Source organism: Eptesicus fuscus, chromosome 13 (genome assembly GCF_027574615.1).
Source record: "Eptesicus fuscus isolate TK198812 chromosome 13, DD_ASM_mEF_20220401, whole genome shotgun sequence".
In the NCBI taxonomy this organism is placed as follows: Eukaryota; Metazoa; Chordata; class Mammalia; order Chiroptera; family Vespertilionidae; genus Eptesicus; species Eptesicus fuscus.
The window spans coordinates 44,114,118-44,128,323 of record NC_072485.1 but is presented as its reverse complement, the minus strand read 5'-3'; the positions used below and the strand labels follow the sequence as shown (position 1 = coordinate 44,128,323).

General features: G+C 40.2%; 1 protein-coding gene across 1 annotated transcript; it reads right to left on the bottom strand.

The window, feature by feature from the left end:
- Positions 1 to 2,047: 2,047 nt before the first annotated feature.
- Positions 2,048 to 2,989, bottom strand: LOC103303436 (olfactory receptor 52H1-like). The gene has a single exon (XM_008160436.2). The coding sequence runs from the start codon at positions 2,987 to 2,989 to the stop codon at positions 2,048 to 2,050; it is 942 nt and encodes a 313-aa protein (XP_008158658.2).
- Positions 2,990 to 14,206: the final 11,217 nt, after the last annotated feature.

Genomic DNA, 14,206 nt, shown 5'->3' with positions numbered 1-14,206 from the left:
GCTTTACTTCCTACTTCCATGTAATTTAATGTGTTCATCTTGATTAAAAATATGGTTTCTTCCATACTTTAGGAGACTTTCAGTGTAGACTTTAGGAAATAGATGTTTTTATCCTGGGACAGTTAGTTTTTCAAGAGAAACATAGATTGCTTCCACTCAACTCCACCTAATACACACTCTACCCACACCAAGTCTTATTATTTTTTTTCCTTTGGTAAAATAACAAGACAATTACGACAACACACACAAAAAGAATATAACTTCTACAATTACATACTCAAAGAGTCAAGGGAGTGAAAAGAACATAAATGAATTGTAAATAAATGTAAATTAAGTGCAAGGCTCTGAGTCTCATGGAAGGTTGTTCTTTTTATTAGTCTTCCAGCCCAGCCTGCGTGGCTCAGTGGTTGAGCATTGACCTATGAACCAGGAGGTCCAGCATCAACCTATGAGTCAGGAGATCACAGTTGGATTCCAGGTCAGGGGCTTGGATTCAATGCCTGGACTGGAGGCTCGATCCCCAGTGGGGGCGTGTGCAGGAGGCAACCCATCAATGATTCTTTCTTATCATTGCTGTTTCTATCTCTCTCTCCCTCTCCCTTCCTCTCTGAAATCAGTAAAAATAATTTTTTAATAAAGTCTTCCATTCTCTGTACTGACCCTAAGAACAATGCTTATTTATGCTTCTGAGGACAATAAAACCATTAAAAGTTTCAACACATAAAGTGACACAATCATGTAAATTGTAAAAAGTCCATTTTGGCTTTTATATAGTGAGTGGATTGAATAGAGTGGGGTTGGAACTCCTTTAAAATGATGACTTTCAAATATTCTCCTAGAAACATAATTGTTAAGGGCCCCAGACAAGCTTGGTGATCATGATAAAGGTAAAAATGGGCTGTATTTATCTGCTGGAATGACTTATAAGCACCTCAAAATCAAATATTTAGCTCAAATATTGAGTTAATTTTGTCAGAGAGTGACATGGGATAAATCAAGGAGAAGCCATAAGTTTCTGGCTTTGAAATTCATGTTTGTGGTGGTGCCATTTACCCTAAAGGAAGATGGAAAAAGAAAAGCACTTCTTATGGAGGAAGTTAGTGTGTTTCCAAGTCAGTTTTAGAGAAATTAAGTTTGAAAACTTTGTGAGCCATTCAAATGAGTAGATATTTACGAGGTAAATCAATAAAGAAATAAGAATCAGACAAACCTAACTTTAGATCCTGAACCTACTAATTATTTCTCTGTAATCTTTATAAGTCTCAGTTTCCTCATCTGTGAAATGAATTAAATAATATGGCCCTCTCTATTATTTTAATAAGACATATTGATACTTGTAAAATATGGATGAAAGGTAGTAAAGCTTTCTTTGGAGCATACAATTGAAAATAGATACAAAAGATGATCAACTCTATGTAATCTGAGATGGGTATGATTGAAGTAAAGCAAGTAAAAGACACAGGAGGAAAAGTTAATGATGTATAGAATCAGGACCAGAGTGTGAAGCAGTACATTTGATAGTTGCAGTAAAGAGAATTGACAGCTACTTAAAGAGGAAAGGCAAGAGGCTTTTTCCTTAATTCAGACACTGAGAAACACAGATATGAGTTGCATGTTAGGAAATATCTAACCTTCCAATATCACAAAATCAGCAATAAGAAAAATGTAAACCTTAGTCTTAGTGCTCTTCTATACCCCTCATCACCTTCTTCATACAATTGGAAAGAAACAAAACCAAGAAAACCCTTTATTTTCTACAAGTCTCAAAGATTTTCTTTCTCCTATCTTATTCCTGTCTATATTTTGCACAGGGAGAGAACTCGAAAATTTCAAATTAATAGGAGTTATAGCTCTATTTTTATTTATTTATTTTTAATTGTGTCATTTTTTAAAAAAAAGTATTTTTATTGTTGAAAGTATTACAGATGTCCCCTCCTTTGTCCCCCTCCACCTGGCTCCTTCCCCACTCCAGGCATTCTTCTTATGTCTTCCTGTGTTATATAAAATTTCATCTAATCTAAATTTTGCCTTCAGTGACCCTCCCCACTCATTGTGTCTTCTTCAAAGAGAAAAGGAGAATAAATTTTTCCTGAATCTGCTTGGTCTTCACTCCATAAACAATAGGATTTAGAGCAGGAGGAATGGCCACATAGAGATTGGCAAATAGAATGAGCATGTTTCGAGGGACACTGTGTCCAAAGCGATGAGCAAGGATGGAGAAGAAGGCAGGTGTATAAAACATGAGGATAACACAGACATGAGAGCCACAGGTGCTGAGAGCCTTTTGGCGGGCCCCCTGGGATGAGAGGTGAAAGACAGCATGGAGGATGAAGGTATAGGAAATAGCAATAAAGATCACATCTGAGATGACAGTCATGAGAGGCACAGAAAATCCATACCAGATGTTGATGGAGATGTCAGCAGAGGAAAGCCGAGCAACCCCTATATGCTCACAGTATGTGTGTGGGATGACACGTGTCCTGCAGAAGGGTAACCGTTTCAGCAGAAAAACATCTGGCAGGATAACAGAGAAGCTCCTCATAACAGTGCCCACCGCAAGCTTGATGATCACTTGCGGAGTCAGGATGGTGGTATATCTCAAGGGAAAGCAGATGGCCACATAGCGATCAAGTGCCATGGCCAACAGAATGGCTGAGTCCACCACAAAGCTGAAGTGGAGGAAGAACATCTGGGTGAGACAACCAGAGAAGGTTATTTCCTGGGAGCCAAGCCAGAAGTTACTGAGAAGTTTGGGCACTGTGGCAGTGGACAAGACGAGGTCTGTGGTAGCCAACATAGAGAGGAAGAAAAACATGGGCTCATGGAGGCTGTGCTCGACTGCAATGAGGTAGAGGAGGATGGAATTGCCCACAATAGCCACGACATAGATGACACAAAAGGGAATCCCAATCCATATGTGGAACTTCTCCAGGCCAGGTATTCCAACAAGGATAAAGGAACTAGGGTTGTAACAGCTCAAGTTATACATAGTTTCTTCAGTCGGGGATCCACTGGTTTTTTGAGCCCTGAGGACAAATCAGCTGTTAGAATAGGCTATGAAAGACAATTCCACTTTGGTATTACATGTGGGTGAGGACTGAACTGTCACATTCAGAGTTCCTACATGAAAAGCACCCCCTGTCCCCTAGATGAGTTGGCACGTATTGAATTGACTTGTTATTGCCTCCTTTTCCTTACCATTAACCCTTCATTTTTATATATTATGTATTTTAATAAACCATAGGAAATGGTTATTTTTGTAGGTCAGCAATTTCATGTGATTTGTTTCCCATTTGAACCAGGGCCGATTCTTCATAATCTGCCTTAAGAAACTGTGTCATTTTCTTAAGGCAGATTATGGAGAATCGGCCCTGGTTCGAATGGGAAACAAATATGTGTATAAGAAAGAGGTGTGTGTGAGGGAGGAAAAGAGAGGGTGGGGGAGGGGAAGAGAGAGAGAGAGAGAGAGAGAGAGAGAGAGAGAGAGAGAGATAGAGAGAGAGAGAGACTAAATAGGAGAGTAAATGACCTTTTTAGATGAAATATTATATTTAATGCAATGGATTTGATAAAATAAGTTAAAGAGTTTCAATAAAGCAGTAGAAAAAAATAAGGAAAAGGGAAAGAAAATAAATGACAAATTCCAGTGCTGTGGGTGGGATTGAAGCTTTTTTTTTTTTTTTACTTGGTATTAAAATAAAGTTTGATTAGGATACTTACTGGGATGTGAATACAAGACAATGTATCTACCACAAAATGCACAGGGACAAGAGAGCAACATTCCCTTGACTCAGGCAGAGTGAGCTCAGAGGGTAATTTATGACTTTCACGGGCAATGCCCTCAACCTTGGAGGATTTCTGTTTCCTAACATTAGTAGAGAGATAGCTCTAGCCATTAGTCACATTGGCAATGACTCCATAACAGGTATTAACAGTATGATGTGGCTTATAAATACATAGTCTAGCAGAGCAGATTCTCACCTCATAAAGAAGAAATAATGAATAATAAAGTTTTGCCCCAGTGTTTTCAGTTGTAGTCTGCAGTACCTGAAACCCATCTTTGGGGATGTGTAGCTTTGCACTAAATAGAAACTGCCTTTGGAGGTGACTTTTGCATTGAAAAATATCCCTTGAGATTTAACTCCATTGTGTGGTCTATTTTATAAATACTTTTGAGAAGGAATTCAGTAACAGTGATATCAAGAGATAAACAATGGAGAAGCCCAGCACAACTTGAGCATCTTCAGACCAGTTTTGGAGAGGTTTAGTTCTTACCCTCCCCAACAAATTTACAAAGTCATCTAACAAGTCTTAATGAAAAGAAAGTAGATTCTTGTGGATAAGTCATAGCAGCTCTATATTACTGCATTTGGCAAGAATTTGTAGTTTTGTGCACAAGGGGAAAAGATGGGATTGAGACATAGGATTTGTGGAACCTTTGCCAGAACCCCAGTCAAAGCTTAACATTGTGAGCTTCTCCTATTGAGGGAATGGTTTTGTCCTTGCCAAAGTCCTTTATTAACCAAAGTGAACAAAACATCTAAATGGGGGGAATGTAACTAGTTCCCACTGTCCAAAGGCAATCCTTGCCCCACCTCTTAAACCCCTGCTCCCATATCCATAAAAATATATAGTCTAAGTTATATCTCCATGTTTGATGCAGACTAAACTCCTACATGCAATGAACTCCTACAGGCACTGTTATTGTTATAGAATATAATGATAACAATTAATGAAATCGTTCCCTAGGATGGTGACATCACCTCCTATGGCATGAAAGCAGATAGACTGAGAAAGCCACAAATGTCTCTATAATGTAGGTTGACCCTAACTGGTTTGGCTCAGTGGATAGAACATTGGTCTGCAGACAAAAGGTCCCAGGTTCGATTCCGGTCAAGGGCATGTACCTTGGTTATGGGCATATCCCCAGTGGGGTGTGTGCAGGAGGCAGCTGATTGATGTTTCTCTCTCATTGATGTTTCTAACTCTCTATCCCTCTCCCTTCCTCTCTGTAAAAAATCAATAATATATATATATTTTTAAAGTCTTCTATAATGTAGGTTGGATTGCAAGTCCGTCTCTTAGAGCATAGACTCGCTGCCTCCTGACAAGAAGCACATTTCCTCGGGGCCGCTGGGAATACAGTTAAAAGGGAGAAAAATAAGCCACTAATCATTACAACTACAAAGGAGAGGCGTGTCAAAGGAAAACATCCAAACCAAGGTCTGCTGCTTCAGGCACAACCTATTCTGACCTCAGTTCTTTTACCCAAAAAAGCTCCTTTTTTTCTGCTGGTTGCTTTAGTTGGTCTACGCTTGAAATCAATAGTTTTCTGCCAGCATCTGTCAACTTATTATGGAATCATTGCTGTCAGAGGCCTTCTTCCCAAATCACATTTTCAAGAGGACAGACCTTGCTTGGCCACTGAGTAAATGCAAGGCTACTTATTTGATAAATGATAGAGCCAAGGTAGGGTTTTCCTCTTCCCTAATTGACTGTAGTTTTCAACTCACCAAACTTCGTCTTCTCTCTTGCTTTACAGGAGTAGTGGGATCTATTTAAACAAGTGAAAATGTAGGCTGGGAGAAGTACTGTGAGAGGTGAAACGGAAGCATTTATGTAATTTCTTGTATTCCTAGGAGATAAAACTCAGATCATACGGGCCCCTCCATTACCCATGTCCAGACAAGGGATGAAATCAACAATATGAACTCCTTTCCCTTGAGATGGAATGTAGCCTGGTGGATTGAGTAAGCTGTGGATATTAGGTCCCTAGGACATTCAGTTTAGGCAATTCAGACACAGTCAGTTGAGATAAATTCTCAGAGGCCTAAGTATGTTCTTGTATTTGAGGTATTATTTATCCTATTTGCATAAACTTGTTTCAATAATTAAAAATACAATTAAAAATGTCTAGTCTTGATATTGGAAAGACCTCAATAATTTCTTAGCCATCTTTTTACACATTGCATTGTCATGCAAGTTTTATACCAATTTCTCAATTCACACACACACACACACACACATTTTATTTTGTTTGCATTGAATTTATATTATTATGAAAATACTTGATGATTAAAATATTGTATATTTCTATATAAATATATGCCTCAATTAATGTAGCTTTCTTTTAATTTTCTCAATAATTAAAGTTGGTTAAAGCACTAACTTGAAAAAAAAAAGTCCTCTACATGCTTACTGCAGCATTATTTACAATCGGCAGGAAATGAAAACCTCTTCTTGAGGCTCTTTCAGTGGTTAAATCTAATGGGCAGCCAGCAGGTCTCAGGGTGCCTTGGGCCTTTTGCTGACCTGCCCCAGACCAAGTACTGGTGGCAGCCAGCCTTATTACACAGCTTGACCCAACCTACATGCAATCAGACCCAGCACAGTCAGCTAATAATCGTGGATCACTTTGTATCTCCTAAGAAGTAGCCCAGGGCCAATCACAGGTAGTGCCTGACGTTGACCTGCAACACAATCTTCCACAATTCTGTATGCAGTGAAAATATTCACAATAAAGACAAAATAAAGATTTTTTTAAGTAAATAAAACCTATAACAATTGTAGTCAAAAAGGCAGAAAAAGGGAAATGAACATGTTCTGGCTACACGTTTTTATACTCTATATAGAGCAGCATATTATTTGAAGGTAGATAGAGATAGGGAGACTAAGATATATCTGTACTCAGCAGTACAAAATGCATGAATATGTTTTTTATAAATATATTTATGGGCCAGACACACCCTTGAGCCTTCCTGCAGTCCCTCCCTGGCCCCATCATGCACCAGTGGGGTCCCTCAGCCTGGCCTGTGCCCTCTTGGAATCCAGGACCCCTTGAGAGATGTCGAAGAGCCAGTTTCAGCCCAATTCTGCAGGCCACTCTCCTTGGGAGGACAAGAGACTCAAGGCTCATGGCTGGCAAGTGTTGCTGTGGCAGTGTGAGCCTCTCCCTATGAGGACTAATTTGGACAAGAGCCCATAGCAGGCACAGTGGGGCCGGGATGAGTGGAGTGGCATGTAGGAGCTGCAGGCTACCCAGAGGGACCCCAACAGTGCATGAATTCATGCACTGGGCCTCTAGTAAAATATAAAGGATTTAAATGAAAAACAAAAGGTAAAAATTGTATGTTCGTTTCAATCAATGCTGAAAAGCACCACACAAAATTCAATACATGTTAATGATAATAATAAATTAGGACTATCAATCTCATAAGAGAAAATAAGAAAGAGCCTTCAGGGATAGAAACCAAGATGGCGGCATAGGTAAATATCTAAACTGCTGCCTTGCACAACAATTTCAAAACTACAACTAAAAGACAAAACAGACATCATCCAGAACCACAGGAAGGCTGGATGAGTGGAAATTCTACAACTATAAGGAAAGAGAAAAGCACACTGAGACTCAGAGGAGCTGCAGGAGGCAGAGGTACTAAGATGCACGTGCAGAGAGGACTGGCAACTGAGTGCGTGGCAAGCTTTCTCAAGCAGGAGGGAGACAAAAGCTCCCAACTGTGCTGTACTCCAGTTCCAGGCGAGACTCTGGGGACTCAGACTCATACAGGGTAAAACTGGAGTTTCCGGAAAGAGAAAAGCACACTGAGACTAGGGAGGAACTGCAGAAGGCAGAGGTACCAAGGTGTGCACGTGGAGGGCGGGCAACTGAATATGCAGCTGGCTTTCTCAAATGAAGGAAGCTCCCAACTGCACTAAACTCCAGTTCTGGGTGAGACTCTGGGGACCCAGACTCATTCGGGGAGAAACTGGACTGTCTGGCAGCAGGCAAAACTCAAGAGCGGCTTTCTCTTAGAGGTGCTTGCAGTGATTACCACGGGACACTGAGACACAGGGGACTATTAGGGCAGGGTTGACAGGAAACCAATGCTGTCTGCTCTGGCCTAAGACTCTGTCCTATCCAAGCTGAGCACAGAGGCTTTTGCAAGTCTTGTCTCATAAGGGTGTCTCCAGCACAGAAGTTCTCCCAGCATAGCCACAGCTGATCCTCACAACCAATTGGCCTGGAGGTCAATTCATGCCAGTGATACCAACAACAATCAAGGATTAACTACAACAATACTGTGCACACAGCCTACAAAGGGGTGCACCAAGAGTGTCCACCTCAGGTAACTGTGGAGGCTGAGTCACTGGGTCCTATAGGACACCTAGCACACAAAGCCACTCTATCAACTCAGGGAAGCAGCCAAAATATGGAGACAAAGAAACAGATCACAAATGAAAGAAATGGAAGAAAGCAAATGACTGGATATAGAGTTCAAAACCATGGTTATAAGGTTTTTCAAGAATTTTCTGGAAAAGGCTGATAAATTTAGCAAGACCCTCAAGGATATGAAAAAGGACCAACTAGAAATTAAGCATACAGTGACTGAAATAAAAAGTATTATACAGAGACCTAAAAGTAGACTAGAGGATCGCAAGAATCAAGTCAAAGATTTAAAATACAAAGAAGCAAAAAACAACTGGAAAAGAAAAAAGAAAAAAGAATCCAAAAATGTGAAGATAGTGTAAAGGAGCCTCTAGGACAACTTCAAGCGTACCAACATCCAAATTATGGGGGTGCCAGAAGAAGAGAGAGAGCAAGATACTGAAAACCTATTTGAAGAAATAATGACTGAAAACTTTCCTCATCTGGTGAAAGAAATAGACTTACAAGTCCAGGAAGTGCAGAGAACCCCAAACAAAAAGAATCCAAAGAGGACCACACCAAGACACATCATAATTAAAATGCCAAGAGCAAAAGACAAGGAGAGAATATTAAAAGCAGCGAGAGAAACAAAGTTAGTTATCTACAAGGGAGTATCCATACAACTGTCAGCTGATTTCTGAACAGAAATTATGCAGGGATATTCAAAGTGATGAATAGCAAAAACCTACAATCAAGATTACTCTACCCAGCAAAGCTGTCATTCAGATTTGAAGGTCAGATAAAGAGCTTCACAGATAAGAAAATCTAAAGGAGTTCATCACCACCAAACCAGTATTATATGAAATGCTGAAAGGTATTCTTTAATAAGAGGAAGAATAAGAAAAAGATAAAGATAAAAATTATGAACAACAAATATATATCTATCAACAAATGAATCTAAAAATCAAGTGAATAAAAAAATCTGATGAACAGAATAAACTGGTGAATATAATAGAATAAGGGGCATAGAAAGGGAGTGGACTGACAATTCTCAGGGGGCAAGGGGTGTTGGGGGTGTTGGAAGAGACTGTACAAAAATCATACACCTATGGATGAGGACAGTGGCGAGGGGTAAGGGCAGAGGGTGGGGTGGGAACCAGGTGGAGGGGAGCTATGCGGGTAAAAAGAGGAACAATTGTAATAATCTGAACAATAAAGATTTATTAAATTAAAAAAAGAAGGAGCCTTCAGTTAAAATCATACTTATTGGTCAAATATTAAATAAATTCTATGGTTGGAAACATTTCAGGAAACATATCAACTCTCACTCCCTGTAGTCATCATTGAACTGTAGACCCTAGCCCAAAAATTAGGTAAGAAAAATGAATTTTTAAAAATTAGAACAAGAGAAATTAAAAATCTTTATTTGCAGATGATGGAAAATTTGTGTAGAAAATCAAAATAAATTTATAAGAATCTACTAAAATTAATAAGTGAATTAAGAAAGCATAGGACCCAAGACCAGTATTGAAAGGCAATTATACATTGTTCTTTACAAATGAACAATGAGTAACTAGAAAATTAAATTTATTTAAAATAATTTCCCAAAACAAACTTCTCTCGTAAGATAAACAATACATCAGTTTCCATGCCAAGGTGACTAAATGAGTCCTCTGGTATGGAAAGTTCATAGCACTATCCTATCTAATAATAGACAAATATGCAAATTGGCCATACCTCTGACACACCCACAAGCCACACCCACCATCCAATCAGAGTGAGTATGCAAATTAACCCAAACCAAGATGGCTACAGCCACAGAGAGCAAGGTTTCCTAGATAACAGAGGAAGAAAAGCTTTCTGCCAGCCATTGCAGGCCTAAGCCTCCACTCAAGCTACAAAGTTTCAGTTATAGAAGGTAAACAAATTCAAACAAATGGCAGCAGAATGGAGCTTGAGAGAGCAGGCCAGGGTTGCCACGGCAACAGGGGAAGCAAAGCTTTCCGCACACCCTGGCTGGGCCCACCCGCTTAAGGCAACAAAGTTTCAATTATAACCCCAACACAAATGGCTGCGTGCCTAGGAGGGAGCCCCAGGCTTGGCTCTGCTCCAGGCTACAAAGTTTCAATTGTAGAAGGAAAATAAATTCCAGATACCAGGGCTTCTGCTTGCATTCCCAGAGGGCGTGGCCTGCCTGCAAACCATCACAGGCCCCTCACTCAGGCCTCCCCATGCCCCAAGGGAACCCCACCCTGATCAGGGACACCCTTCAGGGCAAACCAGCTGGCTCCCACCCCTGTAACAGGCCTCTATCCTATCTAATAAAAGAGTACTATGCAGATTGATCATCATCACTGCAACACACAATATAGCTGCCCCCATGTGGTCAAAGATCCTGCCCCCATGTGGACACAAGATGGCCAGCAGGAGAGGGCAGTTGGGAGGCACCTGGCCTGCAAGGGAGGGCAGTTGAGAAGGACCAGGCCTGCAAGGGAGGGCAGTTGGAGGTGATCAACCCTGCAGGAGAGGGCAGTTAGGGGTAACCAGGCTGGCAGAGGAGGGAAGTTGGGGGCAAACAGGCTGGCATGGGAGTGGTTAGGGAGTGATCAGGCTGACAGGCAGAAGCGGTTAGGGGCAATCAGGAAGGCAGGCAGGCTAGCAGTTGGGAGCCAGCAGTCCTGGATTGTGAGAGGGACATCCCTTGAGGGGTCCCAGATTGGAGAGAGTACAAGCTGGGCTGAGGGACAACCCCCCTCCATGCACGAATTTCGTGCACCGGGCCTCTAGTATGTATGTATAAAAACCAGACCTATATTTGGACAATATGGAAAGATTAAGAGTCAGAATCAAGATTTCCTTGTTATAAATCTTGGGCAAAATAGATGATTGATCATTGGGATCTGGTATCATTAGGTACAGATCATCTATCTCTATTCCAATAGGGATATCAGGTCCCCAAGATTTAGAAACTTCTGGTGATCAATTAATGATATATCTAGATACCACTACATGCTCATTTTCCATGGATGAACCCAGAGAATGAGGCCTGCTTATTCCCTGAAATTCTACTAAACTTCTGCCTCTCAAGTTTGTATTATGGACAACTATCTTCAAAATTAATGTCACAAAACTGTCCTAAAACCAAGACATGTGAGTATTTGCCACTCGGAGGTGCAAAGGTGAGAGAGAAATAAAATCCTAGATCTGATACTTGAATCATGAGAAAATCCACACTTGATGCCCAAAACTTTTTGTTTGGAGTCCAGAATCTTTCCTCAGGATATTTGCTGAGAAGAAGCAATGTAAATGAAAGGTACATACAGGCTTCATACTCTGTGAGGAGAGGGCTCCAGTTGGGGCAGTGGATGCTGTTTTTTCCTTTTATTTTAATATTTTGATTGATTTCAGATTGGAAGGGAGAGGGAGAGAAAGATAAAAACATCAATGATGAGAGAGAATCACTGATTGGTTGCCTCTTGCACACCCCCACTGGGGATCAAGTCCACAACCCAGGCATGTGCCCTTGAACTTGGGACCCTTCAGACTGCAGGCTGATGCTCCATCCACTAAGCCAAACCAGCCTGGGCTTTCTTTCTTTTTTTTTTTTTTTTTTAATAAGAAGATGCCTTAGCCTGAAGAAGTTTTCCTTTGTGTTTTCTAACTCAGGAACTTTTTTGTAACTTGTTTCACATCTTAAACTGGAAGCCTGGACGTTCCAGGGGGTGAAAACCTATGAATAGCCTTAGAGAGATACCTGTTGTATACCTGTTCCACAGAGTTCATGTTTTTCTTAATGAGTTCTGGTTTCAGTTATTGTGGCAATAGGGCAAAAGGGAAAAGAGGTCAAAGGGAGTATAAATAAAAATCAATTTCCCCTGGTGTCTATGAGAAAGGCGAGAGAGAGAGAGAGAGAGAGAGACAGACAGACAGACAGACAGAGACAGAGAGAAGTTGGATGTACCTATCTAATAGAAAGTTGCCTATTCCATAACTATCTTGGAATCCCTCTCCCACCACAGGTCTTCCAGAAATGGAGAACTGAAGAAATGCTTGTGAGACAGGGACCAGAGCAGACACTGGCCAAGTAGCCCAGTGTTTCTATTTCTCTTGGCTAATAAGCAGGTTGGCAGCAGTGGGGAATGAAAATGCCAGACACGTGCTGCAGGAACACTCCTTCCTGTAGCATCTGCCCTGCTGTCTCACTGGAGGGGAGAAGAGGCTCTACTCACTCCTGAGGACAACTGCAGCCCTCAGTTCCCTGGAAAGAGAGAGGATGGCCAGGAAAGGGAAACATTGACCTACATACCTAACTGCTGAGGAGCCCATACAGAACCCCTGACCTGCCTCTATCACTGGAAGTCATAATGTGAACCAACCCTGAAACATGGAGACATGCCTGGGCAAACAGAGGAAAGGCTTTCTAATGAAAGATAATTACTATCAGAATACAAAAGAATGTCAAATAACTTTTATCTAGTATATTCACTTAAATTAAAAAAAGCTATTCCCGTACTTAAAATAAAGGAGTTGGTAGCTACAAAAAGATAAAACTTTATTTTATAATAAAGAAATAATTACTAAGTGCACAGTATAGTACAGTTACCCATAGGCAGAATGTTATACAGTAGACCTCTAGAACATATTCATCTTGCATAACTGTTGAACTGCAATGTGATTGAGAGCAAACTGTCACACATCAAATTCAAAGAGAGTGTTTAAAGCAAATAAATTACAACCTAGAATTATATACTAGAAAATGATAAGGTCAAATATATTTGAAAATTTCAAAATCAGAATGTTGGGTGCAGGTTAAAAGGGGTCAATGGGGAAATAAAGTAGACATCTGTGATACTTTCAACAATAAAGATTTTTTAAAATAGATAAATACAAAACACAATGTTTATTATGCAAAAAGATGAGATTATAAAGGATGTGGTTCATTAATCTAGTTATTCTACTTCAAAACACAACAAAGGTCTAATATTTGAAGTATATTAATATTCATTCCTAACATTCACTATTTGAACTCACAAAGAAAATTAACACCAATTTGGGTCACTGCTTATGTGCTAAGAAATGAGAAAGTTAGTGTCAACGTTCTATTTTTCTTTTTTTTAATTTTATGCTTATATTGATGTCAGAGAGTAAGGAAGAGAGAGAGAGAGAGAAACATTAATGATGAGAGAGAATTGTTGATCTGCTGTCTCCTGCACACCTGCTTCTGAGGATGGAACCCGCAACCCAGGTATGGGCTCTGACCAGAAATCGAACCATGATCTTCTGGTTCATGGGTCGATGCTCATCCATAGTAGTCAGGAAAATGTTTTATTTTTCAATTCCCACATTATTACTTAAAAAAATAAAATAAACTTCATAGAGGAAGGAAGAGGGAGAAATAGAAACATCCATGATGAAAAAGAATAATCGATTGGCTGCCTTCTGCCCACCCCACCATGGGGATAGAGCCTATAACCCAGGCATATTCACTGACCAGGAATCAAACCTGGTTTATAGGTAAATGCACAACCACTGAGCCATGCCAGCCAGGCTCACACAATATTCTTATCATGTTCTTAGTATTTTTATTTCTAATAAAAACTGTATCCAACTTAACTTAATCTAAATTAGGCTGGTAAATAGCAATATGAGTATGATTATGAAATTCTATCTGATTTCAAAGTAAAGGCTCTTCACTGTTCAGTGTTCACTCCACATATCACCTGCAAGAGCACCCTGATCATTAAGTATTCAACTTGTTTTTAACCATTACCATGAGCAGCTCTTGCTTAATTAATGGCTATGTAGATTGAGAATGTCAATCACTATTTCCTGGCACCTAAGATTTTCCCATGATGCTCCTGTCTCCTTCTATAAATCAGCATTTTCTGTTTTTTTCCTTCTACCCTCATCCTAGGGAATTTGACACCTATGTTTTCTTGGAAAGTGAACTGCAGAAACCGCACTGGAGCTGTAGAAACACAGACCCAGTTCTAATTCTGCCTCATCTGCTCATTAGCCATGGAACATTGGGACATACCTCATAAGTTTATAAATCCATTCAAC

Coding starts and splice junctions, on each gene's coding strand:
- LOC103303436 (XM_008160436.2), bottom strand. CDS start 2,989: ATGTATAACTTGAGCTGTTACAACCCTAGTTCCTTTATCCTTGTTGGA.